This window comes from Artibeus jamaicensis, unplaced genomic scaffold (genome assembly GCF_021234435.1).
Source record: "Artibeus jamaicensis isolate MK-2021 breed Jamaican fruit bat unplaced genomic scaffold, CSHL_Jam_final contig_1016, whole genome shotgun sequence".
Classification (NCBI taxonomy): Eukaryota; Metazoa; Chordata; class Mammalia; order Chiroptera; family Phyllostomidae; genus Artibeus; species Artibeus jamaicensis.
Genome location: NW_026521195.1, coordinates 8,692,562 through 8,704,711, shown reverse-complemented (window position 1 = coordinate 8,704,711; position 12,150 = coordinate 8,692,562). Strand labels below are relative to the sequence as shown.

The 12,150-nt window shown below is 50.2% G+C and overlaps 1 protein-coding gene across 6 annotated transcripts in view; it reads right to left on the bottom strand.

Annotated features, from left to right (window-relative positions):
* Positions 1 to 6,252: 6,252 nt before the first annotated feature.
* PDE1C (phosphodiesterase 1C) overlaps positions 6,253 to 12,150 on the bottom strand; it is a 382,013-nt gene continuing 376,115 nt past the window's right edge. For 5 of the 6 annotated variants that reach the window (XM_053661833.1, XM_037126507.2, XM_037126501.2 and 2 more), the window contains one exon: positions 6,253 to 9,180. In XM_053661833.1, the coding sequence (XP_053517808.1) occupies positions 9,011 to 9,180 (170 nt within the window). In that variant the 3' untranslated portion in view covers positions 6,253 to 9,010. The remainder of the gene's footprint in view (positions 9,181 to 12,150) is intronic. The other variant, XM_053661810.1, reaches the window with a different exon arrangement.

Genomic DNA, 12,150 nt, shown 5'->3' with positions numbered 1-12,150 from the left:
GAGATGACAGTGCATTTACCATCTTAACCATTGGTAAGTGTGCCGTGCAGTGGTATTAACACATCCACGGTGTTGTGCAGCCGTCACCGCCATCCGCCTCCTTAACTTTGTGTAACCTTGTGAAACTGAAACTCTGTGCCCCATAAACAGTAACTCCCTTCTCTCCAGCCCCTGGCAACTGAAGTTCTACTTTCTATGAGTTTAACTTCTTTAAGTACCTTGCACAAGTGGAATCAAACTACATTTGTCCCTTTGTGTCTTGCTTATTTTACTTAGCATAATGTCCTCAGGGTTCATCCATGTTATAGCATTTGTCAGGATTTTATTTTCTTTTGAGGCTGTATAAATAGCTTGATGCATGCATACACCACAATGTGCTTATCTGTCTGTTATGGACACCTGGATTCCTTCCACATTTTAGCTATGGTGCCTCAATACTGTTATGAGCATGGTGCACAAATACCTCTTTCAGGCTTTGCTTTCAGTGCTTTTAGATCTGTGCCCAGAATTGGAATTGTGGGATCATATCATAATTCTCTTTTTAATTTTTTGAGGAGCCATCATACTGTTTCCCACAGCAGTTGCACCATTTTACACCCACTGCGGTGCACAGGGTGTGAGGCTTATTTTCCAAGAGCAGCTTGAACGAATGACCCTGCCTGATAGATAAAAACACAGTCCCCACCACCGCCCCCCCCCCGCCCCTGCAACCCCCACCCCAGAAAACTGTGAGGTCCTCAAGCTTGGAAACCCGGCCTCGCTCCTACTGAACCCACTGCACACCTAGGGCGGTGCCTGGAGACAAAAGGGCTCAAGACACATTTGCTGACTTAATGGAAGGTCCCCAGCAAGCCTCCATTCGTTTCCATCCCAAGGACCATTGTCCTGGAGCTTAGCTTTTCTTCCTACACACCACTGCCACCTGCTGGAGACATGGGTACATTGCAGTTGCCAGATTAATGTCTTGCCTTTAACCTTGAGGTTTATTTTTGTTCAGTGAAGTGTTTTCCCAAACATAAACGTGGAATAGTGTTAAGATTATGGGCACACAAAATTTCTGCGTGTGTGTAAGAGAGAACCAGGGCGACGTTCCAAATTATGACAGTAGTTTATGGGGAAGGGGCTCTTCGCAGAAACAGGAGGCGGCAGCGTAGGGCACTGGCGTGAAAGGCTGCCCGGCCGGCCCTGGCCCAGGCCAGACCACGCCCAGGCCAGACCACGCCCAGGCCAGACCACGCCGGCGGGGCGCGGGGCGTTTGGAAGAGGCTGCTGAACGCGGTGTAGGTTGTAATTACAAACTACTCCTCTAACTCTAGCCATAGCTTCAGGGGGAAAAAAAGTCAATGAATGCTACCACCTACGAACCTAGTTTGGTCTTTTTGTCTTCGTAGACAATAAAACTGCTCCTTTGGAAGCCTGGAATTACAAATGTGGCTCCTCCGTCATTCAAACTGACCTCCCCGAAGCCGTAGTCTGAATTCAGTCTGTCACATAGGAACTGCTGTCCCCACTCCAGATACATCATGACATAGCACAGTAACTCTAAAACCCAAACCCTCATCTATTTTTTTCTGCAATAACCATTCGGACTGATCTGGGTTGTTATTAATAAGGAGAGGAATGAACAAATTTAAGCCTTGCTTTGCCTCAGAGGGCTGTTCTGTAGGTTAAATAAGAGAATGGAATGCCTGAAAAGCATGGTAGATGCTCAATAAAAATTTGTTGGCTTTCTCTTTGGGCTGGAGTTTCCTTCCCTGCTCCCCTCTGCACCTCACTGCCTCCCCGCCCCACCCCCAACGCCCTACCAGGTGCCATAGGCCCCAGGGGCTATCACTTCACACTTCCTTCCAGCTAAGCCAAGCCCGCCAAGAGGAGGACCTGCGTGCCTTGAGAAGGAAAAGCGGGAATGAAGGCAGTTTCATTTGAAACATTTGAAACAGGTGTGGTCTGAAAAGAACCAGCTGGGAGAGCAGGCGTTTCTGAGAGACCAGCCTTAGGGGGCGACTGGGAGAAAGGCCTTCAGGCGGGTGAAACCCACAGGCTCCGCCAGCGACGGGGAGCTGGCACAGAAGCCGGAGTCAGGCTGACCTGGGTTCAAGCGCGGGCACTGAGCCTCTGTTTTCTCATGTGTGGAACGAGGCGACCACTCCTACTCGCGGAGTCGGGGAGCTGTGGTGAAAGCCTGTCCCACCGAGACATCCTCACAGAGAGTGCTCCGCGGGAGCCGGCTCCCTTGGGCAGAGGCCCCCTCCTGCCCTCACTGTTCCACCCCCAGCGGTGTAAGTGCACCTCGTCCCACACCCCTGTAGATGCCCCTGCCTGCTGGCCCCATGCTGCAAACTCAGTGGCAAATTTCTGCTCAGGCCACACAGTGTCTGCTGAGGTAGCTCAGGATGCTTGAAGAGTTCCCGTTCTCTAAGACACCGTCGGCTGACGTCACTGATGACGCACACACATCACCAGCTTTCCTAGAGAACTTTTTAATAGTGGTCACACCTGTAACTGAATGGGCTGAGCACGGGTGTCAAACTCATTTTCACTGGGGGCCACACCAGCCTCAAGGTTGCCTTCAAAGAGCCAGATGTAACTTTAGAACTGTATGAATATAACTACCCTTAACAGTTAAGCAAGAGCTCGGCTTTGCGGCTGGGTAGAAACAAGGTGCCCAGGTGATGAAACAAGGTGGAGGCCCAAGGGCCTTGCGTTTGCCACCTATGGAAGCCTCACGGAGGCACCAGCAGGCTCAGGGAAATGTTTCAGATGGCAGTGGGTGAAAGAGCCTTCCTGGGCCCCCAAAATCAATGCCATGGGGGGGGGGGGGATCAGTGCTCCTCTTACTTTAAGAAGCACTCACTGGCCCTGGCTGGGTGGCTCAGATGGTGGGAGCATCGTCCTGTGCACCAAAAGGTTTGCAAGTTTGATTCCCAGTGAGGGCACATGCGTGAGTTGCAGTTTCAACCCCCACAAGGGGGCGCATTTGAGAGGCAAGCAATGGATGTTTATCTTGCTCTCTCTCTCTCTAAAATCAGTAAAGACATCCTCAGGTGAGGATATTTTTTAAATCCCCTGTGGGCTCAGTGGGATTACAACCACTTAATTGGCATCGACCCTGTTCTAGGCAGCGCTGCGAACTTTACGTGCATTTTATCATGTAGCATTCCCGCTACCCTCGTGTGCACTTAATCGGTAAGGAAGTAGTTTCTTGAAGGATTCCATCGCGTGTCCAAAGTCATGCCTCTGGTAAACCATGGAGCTGTGAAGTGGGTCTGCTGATGGTGGTGATGCTGAGAAGCCCAGGGCAGAGGCCGGAGTGCTCCTGGGGACCACCCAGGAGCACATGCCCAGGGCAGGGTGGCTGCTGAGCCCTCTGGCCTTCTCATCTCCCACTTCTCCACCAGCAGCATGGCTGGTCCTCTGGGATGGTGACCTTGAAAGATAGAGTCTGCAAATCTCTGCCCAGGCTGTGACATCCCAACCAACCAGCTCAGCCCACCCAGGACCATACCCCTGACGCTGCGCCTCAGCATTGGGTCCCTGCCCCACCCCCAGTCCTGGTTCAGGGGTGAACTCAGCTGAAGCAGAGCGAACAGGGCACGTGGAGGCTCTGAACTTCAGGACCGCTGGCATTTCCAGCAGCTGGAGCTCATGGAGCCCAGGTGGCGGGGTTGGGAGGCCGGAGGCGGGCAGGCATGGCTCGCAGGCCCTCAGCTTCCCTTGCGCAGAGGCCGTGTTCTGAAAGCCGCGGGAAGCCGCTAGCGTGTTTCAGCCAGGGGGAAGGGCCTCGATGGACGTTGTGATAAAAAGTATCACTCTGGGTAGTTTCCCTGGCTGTGGCTTTGAATTGACCCGTCAGTAGTTAAGTACCAAAAGGTCAGGTGAGGGAATGTGGCGGTTCGGTGATACTCCGGCCCTTTCCAGAATGTGGAGTTTCACTTTCCTGTGCGTTGTGACCCGAAACGGTCGCAGCTGCGGTACAGCCGGGCCGAGCCAGCACTCCAGGCAGGACGGACGGAAGAGGCAACTTTAGGTCTCGTGAGCCCAAACTGTGTCCCCTGGCCGCCCCTAAATCTCCGAACGCTGGGCAACTGAATGTTAACTTTTCCAGTCTCTCTGGAAGGGACAGGAGAAAGAGAAGGGGAAAGGGCTTAGAAGTGGAGGCTGTGCCAGCAGGTTAGCTACGAGGGATACTAAGTGAAAATGAATGATGCTGTAGTTACGTGATGATTAATATAATTAACTGCAGCTTAAATCATTATCTTTTCTCTATATAACATGTCACTGATCATTGACTTTCACTTAGAGTTTTTTATTGTATTTTCCGGGATTTCTATAGTTTGTCTCCCAGCTCATCCCCTGGTTGAATATTCTTTACAGGTATGCTTGATAATGGAATAAACCTGTACAGAAATGCAGCGGCACTATAATCACGAGAATGGTGTTCTCCGCAGCTGCCCCCTCTTTAGAATTCTAGGAAGAGTGCACTTTGATGCAGCCAAAAGCAATCAGCGCCAATGACGCCCTGGAACTCAGCAGAGTCCACACCCCGAAAGGACACCAGGGGGCAGTGCAGCCTGAGAAATGAGTGCGTTCTACCCGCGCTCAGCAGCTTGATTCCCTCAAATTAAACCAACACCAACACATTTTTAAGGGGGTGCCTTGCCCAAGTCCTTGCGCCGCCGGCTCATCCTGATTTCAACCTCGTTTCCGGAAATGAGCCAAGCAGCACGCATTTCATGTGGCTGATTAATATTCAAATTCTTTTCAGATGAGAGGCTGTGGACTGAAGACCCCACGTGTTCATTTCTAGCCCTATTCTAGGAAATGACGAGAACTCACCGGGTGTTTTGTTTTGTTCCCCAAATTCTGGGTCGTATGAAGCCTCCGCGGGTACACGTTCGTGGGTCGGAGTGACTTAGGTAAACGATGACCTTTGAAGGGCGGGGCTGCAAGGTGTAGAGCTGTATTTCCTGCGTTCATTAGTTGAGTCTTGTGTGTGCCCTGGTTGGGGATTGAACCCACAACCTTGGTGAATCCAGACGGCGCTCTAACCCCTGAGCCATCGGCAGGGCCAGCGCTGTATTTCTTTGTTCTCTAGGAATTTTGAGTCTACATTGGAAACAGAGTCACTTATAAACAACAAAGTCTTTTATTTTTCAAGACAAGTATAACGACACTTCAATCTTTACTCATATACTCTTTCTTCTGAGTCGACTGAGATTTTGACTCAGGAAAAGATGCCGAATCAGCAGAGAATTAGAAAGAGGGCGCAGCGAGGGATGCTGCATCGGTGGGACTTGGAATCGAACGTGGGAAACGGGGTGAAGCAGGACAGCGGGGAGGCGGCAGCTGCGGGGAGGCGGCCAGGGACCGGGCGGATGTGGACGCCAGAGCAAGAGCGGCCGAAACTGCTAAGAGAGGGCCCAAGACCTCCCGGGGAGAAGGGGGCATGGCCGGTGGGGCCCGGGGTTCCAGCCGAACGCGGCGCGTCTGCTGCAGATTACAGCCGGACCCCACAGCGCAGAGCTCCTGCGGGGACAGCCGGGAGGACTGATGATGAAGTATCCATGATTAAAGGATGATTACAGTATTAGCTTCTTTTCACTGAGGCTGAAGGATATTAACAACCTACCTGATTCACAGAACTAGTAAGGGGCTTGTGTGGCAAATGCAAAAGCCTTCTTTATTGATGTATATTGTATTTACTGTATTTATTTTTACTGTATTTTCCCCATATACTCCAAGAAATAATAGCTAATATTTGTTGAGTTCTCAGTGTAGGCTTAGCCCTTAGGGCTATGCTGAGTCAGGTCCCGCCATTGTCTCCGTTCGGAGAGATTACAAAACCTGCTTAAGATCACAAAGCAAACAGGAGACAGGAGTCAAGATTTAATTGCAGGGTTTTCTAACCCCACACTCCCGGTTCTTAACTACTAGCTGCACAACTTAACCTTGGAATGAAAACCTCAGCTGATAACATATGTGTTTTACCTTAGACTGGCTGCACTTGTGTTACTCATATTAACAAATTAATGCACCGGGTCTGTGCTGGAGAGGACTTCTCCTCCTCCCCCTCCCCTTCCTTCTTCTTTTTTAAAGCTACTGCCTGTACAATCAGGAAGCCAACTGAAAAGGGCCAGTTATACTACTCATCTGGACAAGCTATTCAGGACCAAGTAGGGCCAAAGGGGAAATCTCTTTTCAGATGCATCCCAGGATTCTGGAGAAGAGAAAAATGACTCACAGACAAGGAAGTCCTTTAAAAGCATCTTTTTATTTGCTGTAAGAATACATAATTTGGCATTTCTATAGAGCCCATCATGCGAATAACATGGTGGGCCTTTTACAAGCAGTGCAGGGTCTCTATTTCTGTGCACCTGATCAGTTAAAACGTTAGCAAGGGCTCAAACAACACGCCGGGACCGAGGAAAACAGAGGGAACCAATTTTCTTCCCCAGGACCACGGCTTCCAGCGCCAAGAAATAGCCAAGAAAGCGCGGCCACGTGAAGTCTCTACGCCCGAGAGGACGGAGCGTCCTGAGGGCGCATGCGCGCCTGGGTGATTCCCGCAGCTGTGAGTACTCTGGAAAATCTTTGCAGGATTGGATGTTCTCCCGTCAACATTGACTTTAAAGCACTTTTGATAAGAGCAGAGTAACATTTTTGTGAGTCAAACAGAGGGTAAGCCTGGAAGCAAGATCTCAACAGAGAAAAATGCTTCCCAGAGGATACTTTGCAGCTGCTTTCATGCGTTTGGGGTTACGGAGGGGACACAGGGAAGACGGCCTGGAGGCGGGTTACCGGGTGGTGAGCGAGGTGGTGGGCCCTCCTGAGGGGGGTCTGAAAAAGAGGCCTTTCAAAGGCGTGTTCACCTGGGTGCCCAGGAACAAGGGACAGCGCTTGCTTAAGGCAGAGATTGACGTTTTATTAAAGAAGTTACATCTCTCTGGCTGGTGTAGCTCAGTGGATTGAGCGCGGGCCTGCGAACCAAAATATCGCAGCTCGATTCCCAGTCAGGGCACAAGCTTGGGTTGCAGGCCAGTTCTCAGCAGGGGATGCGTGAGAGGCAACCACACATTGATATTTCTCTCCCTCGCTCCTTCCCTTCCCCTCTAAAGATAAATAAATAAAATCTTAAAAAAAAAAAAAGAAGAAGTTACATGCCTGGGGTGTGCCTGCCCCCAAGACCTGCCCAGTTACAGAGTTATGATCAGATCACCCTGTGAGTTTACTTATTTCCCTGGAATACCCTCAGAAAGCACATTGTGAATAAATTGCTCAAAAGCGTGATGGGCACTGAACTCTGGAGCTGGCTCAATTGCATAACCGGTTTCCTGGAAATGAACCTCAGAGAATGAAAGGAGAGGACAGGATACCCTTTACCATCAGACGCCAAAGGCCGTGGCATCAGGGCACGGCGCCTTCTCTGTGGGGGTGGGGACCATCCTGGAGAGGTTGCCCCGGAGATGAGTCTTCAGAGTTACCTCTGCTGCGTCTCTGTAACTGCCCAGGCTCGGCTCTAGAGATCGGTACCCACCTTAGCCTTCGTCTTCATCACAGAAGGCACCATGAGTGTGCCGAATCCCACTCATTCTTAAAGATTGTGCCATTAGACCGGGACCTACGACTAGTTATAGACGGGACAGGACTGGAGATCAGACCTGCCTGCCAATGAACCTGAACTTCTTCTCCCTGCCTCAGACCATTTCTGAAGGGATTCAAAGTTATTTCTGACCTTGAACCTTTCCTTGCAACGTCTGTGAATTTAGTCCCAAAGTAAAAACCCTAGGAGAGGCCCAGTGGGCCTACAAAGGCCTCAAGGAAGAGCATCGAGTTTTACACTCTTCACCAGCAGTGGGGGCAGGGCGCTCCCGAGGGCTCCGTGGTCTGTCAGGAAATGGGCTGACGTGTCACTTCAAGGAATCTTCAACCTCGTGGAGAAAAACCTGCAGTTCGGGCATTCTGGTCAGTCCAGCATTTAACGCCTTCCCACCCCAGGACCGAGAGACCAAATGGACATGTGCTGGAGTAAACGTCCAACCTGGTCCCCGGGACACGGGCATCTGACTCGTGGATTTCCGGCGTGGCGGGGAGGGTTAGCCTACATCAGGGTCCCACCTTGTGGTGTCTCTGGGCCACACTGGAAGAAAGAGGGTTTTCTTGGGCCACACATTAAATACAGCGCAACACATAATCACACACAAAACAATCTCATGTTTTAAGTAAATTTACGACTTTGGGTGGGGCTGTGTTCACAGCCATTCTGGGCTGTATGTGGCCCGTGGGCCGCAGGTTGGACACCCCTGGGGAGGAAAGCAGAACCCAGAGCTGCTTCTGCAAATGCTCTCAGCCTGGCGGGGATCTACAAGGCCAGAGGCATGCAGGAAAAACCAACACAAGGGGCCCTTACTTTGAATTTGGCCCTGCTTTGAGAAACCTGAGTCCAGAAGTATCTACGAACACAGTTTTAGTCTCTATTCCCTCTGAGATTGATTTCACTCAGAAGCACACCTTTTGTTTTGTACATTTACCTTGAAAGGTACATGCCTATTTGGATTTTAAATAATTGCATTAAAAATGGGAAAAGATGGCTTCAGAAGTGCATTTCTTGCATACAATGATTGTTAAACCCATAGTCTTATGAAAGCAAGTGAATGTCCGGGATCACAATGGTATCAAGGGGAGGGATTTCACTTTTTTTCTGAACAGGTCGTATTGTTTTAATATTGGTTCAATTTAGACTTTGAAAGATTTACAGCAATAAAAGCCACACGAGACAGGCATCTTACTGGTTTGAGGTTGGAGTCTGCACTGATCCCCAAGTCCAGAGACGGTGAGTCTATGACAGAACAGTAAAGGGGAATATTACTGTGTCCCAGTGACCTCAGCCATGGCTGCACCAGCCCCAGGGCCCCCACTTCGAGGGCTGTCAGGTGGCGGTGGGGGGGGGAACATCTCACTGTGCCTGGTGAGCGCTGATAGCCAGAGACTGGGCCCCTCTCTTCCGCTGGACCTATTTCCTGTTCCAGTTGTGTGAGATGTTCTGAATCTTTTTCATTCTGATCCTCTGATCCAGCATCTTGTACCTTGCAGGATGCTCCTCCGCTTTCTTTGGGGCCGAAGGTGCGTAGGAGCTAGATGCATAAGCAGGGCGTTTAAAGTGACGCAGAGGCGGCTTGATGACTGCAGGCCATGCAAAGAAGACAGACAGCCGTTAGCCCCGAAGTGACACAGCCCGACTACCTCACCCCCCCACCTGCTCGGTTCCTTCAAAACCGGGAAACACACAGAGTTAATCGCTCAAGGGAATCTTAGTGAGACACATGAACCAGAGATGAACAAGCACGTTAACCACTGTGGCCATGCACTTCAAATAAAGGCCAGTTCCTACAGGCAGACAGCGAGGACCCCAGAACGTAGAGGTTTTTCCTAAAGAATGGATGGGGGAAAGGAAGTGAGAGGGAGTGGGGTCGGGGGTCACTCTGGGGAAGAGCGAGGCAAACAGATGTGCACCGAGCCCTGCCCCCAACCGGCAGTTAGCACTGTGGGTAAGCCTTCAGGGTTGTGGAGCAGCACGTGGTCCCGAAGTGCTTCCAACAGAGGACGTCTCGGGGAAAGGTTTGCCCCCCCAAAACATATATATATATACATACAGTTGTCATACCCAAAATAAAAGATGCAAATCGATTCCTCACCAAAGAAGATACACACATGACAAGAAAAAGCATAGAAGAGATGCTCCACAATTTTGTTCACCAGGGATTTGCAGGTTAGAACGACAGCGCTGTGTACTACACACCGATCCGGGCGGGTAAAATAAAAACGGAAACAGCTGTGGCACCCATTGCGGCGAGGGGCTCGCGATCTTGCTGGTGGGAGTGCAAAGTGGATCAGCTGCTGTTTGGAAGACGGTTTGGCAGTTTCTTACGAAGCAGACATAGTCCCGCCGTGTGACCCAGCAGCGGTGCTCCTAGACATCTACCCAGCTGACGTGAGAGCTCACGTCCACAGGGAAGCCTGCATGTGGATGTTATAGAAGTTTATTAGCAATAGCCAAAGGCTGAAAGCAATGAAGATGTCCCTCAAGAGTTAACTGGAGAAACAAACTGCAGAACATTCGCACAGGGGAATGTTATTCAGCCACTGAAAGGAAAGAGAGGTCAAGTCGTGTAAAGACAAAGATACATTTTAAATGTGTCCAGTGCTAAGTGAGAGCAGCCGTCTGAGAAGCCACAGGCCGTGCGATTTCGTTTATATGATTCCCACTCCTTCGGGAAAGCCTGTAGCCAATGAGACGGTGTAAAGATGAATCAAGGTGAACCCAGGTTACTTAATCATCACAAAAAGGTGAGATGCAGTGATTAGGTGAATGGAGCAGGTGCTGAGTCACTGCCTGGAACTCCAGCTCTCTCTGCCTCCCCGAAGGGCGCCCAGAGGAGTGTGAGGCACAGGCCGCGTGCAGAGCTGGGACTGGGGGGCAGCGCTGTTAAACAGGAGGCCACCCCCGTGAAAAACCAGCTGTGCCAGTCCCTTCCAATAAGGGGAAAATGCATGCTGTTTATGATCAAGCCAAAGGCTAGGCACAACCTCAATGTGCAATCCCATGGAATAGGTTAAGTTCCGGTCATTCTTAACAATACACTCCTGTGATACTATGGAAACATAAATTCATGTCTATTGATGAAGACAGGTGTGTGTAATACTGTTAAATGAAAAAAGCAGTAATGATGCTCTAACCTTATACTATAAAAGCACATGACCACATGCACAGGAAACTCGGTAAGAACATACGTTTAAGCCATAGCTGTAATTACATCTCTGAGTGGTATAAACACAGCCATGTTCTTCAGGCTATTCACACTATCTAGTTTTTCTGTTATGATCAGGTTTTAGTGGCACAGCTTTTTGCAAAGAAACGAACTACTAACATGTTTTCTATGGAATCATAGGTCGGAGCCATTCTGTAAAATCACACACAACAGAGTTTGCTCCGGGCTTTCGTATGCGGCATCTCAGAAGGTGCATAGCTGAGCACAACCTATAATGTTCTTTCGTTGGCTCCTTCCAGCACCCACTGTGTCCTGGGGACACAGCCATGAACAAAACAGACAGCACTCCCTGCTTTCCAGGGGCTTCCGTTGTAGGGCCCCCCTCTGAAACTTGTGACTTGCCTACAGAAGAAAAAGTGTTCAGGCATAATGCGTGATACTATTAGTGCAAGCTCCGACTTTGCCTTTTGCGTGAAGATAACTTGTAGTAAAGACTTGCAGCAATTGGTCCTGCAGTGACATCATAATGCGGAAGCAGAAGAACAGCGATTGTAAAGATCTCAGAGTGCGTAAATCTGTTTCTGAGGGTAAAAAAAAGGATTGCGGCACCAGACACTCTGGGAATAAACGTAAAGACAGCCCCGTGACCCTGGAGAGTGGGGTAGAGACAGGAGACGGCTTCAGAGTCAAGGCCGATAGTTGCCAATGTCTGAGGCAGCTGATTTATTGCTCAAGTCGCAGTCCCTCCCGGCATTCATTCTATTTTTGCTACCCAGCGTGAACCCAGCCAAAGTATTATTGAATTTCCCACTTCTCAGCATGGAGAAACACTCACCATTTGCCGGGATTCTGATCGTCAGAACAAAAACTCTCCTTGCCACCGGAGTCACGGCAAATAGAGTTGAACCTGCTGAGAGACGGCAGCTCCCCACTGACACCGTGGAAATGCATATCCTGCCATTGCCCTCCCTCAAAATGTGAGGGGAAATCCAAAGAGGGCTGTTTTGTATGCATCCATTGCCTCTCCTCTGCAGGGACTGCGATTTGATCACAGGGCAAAAGAGCAGAGCCGGAGATGAGGGTGCCATCTTGAGTTTAATGGGGACTTCTCTTTTTGGGGTGCTGGTGTGGGTTCTTGAGGACTCCTTGATTCCAGAGATATTCCTGGGAGGGGGTCTGACCCTTCCACTTCAATGACCAGGCACTTCCCACAGCAGAACCCAAGCAGCACCGTTACAAGCCCATCCCCCCACCTTCTGTCTTCCCCTCTAAAAACCAAACTGGGAGCAGAACCCCTCCCCACCATAGGCTTTGTCTTCAGCAATCAGGACATTTTCTCAGGGAGACACCTTCATAAAGTCTGCTCTCATCTCTCAGAGCAATC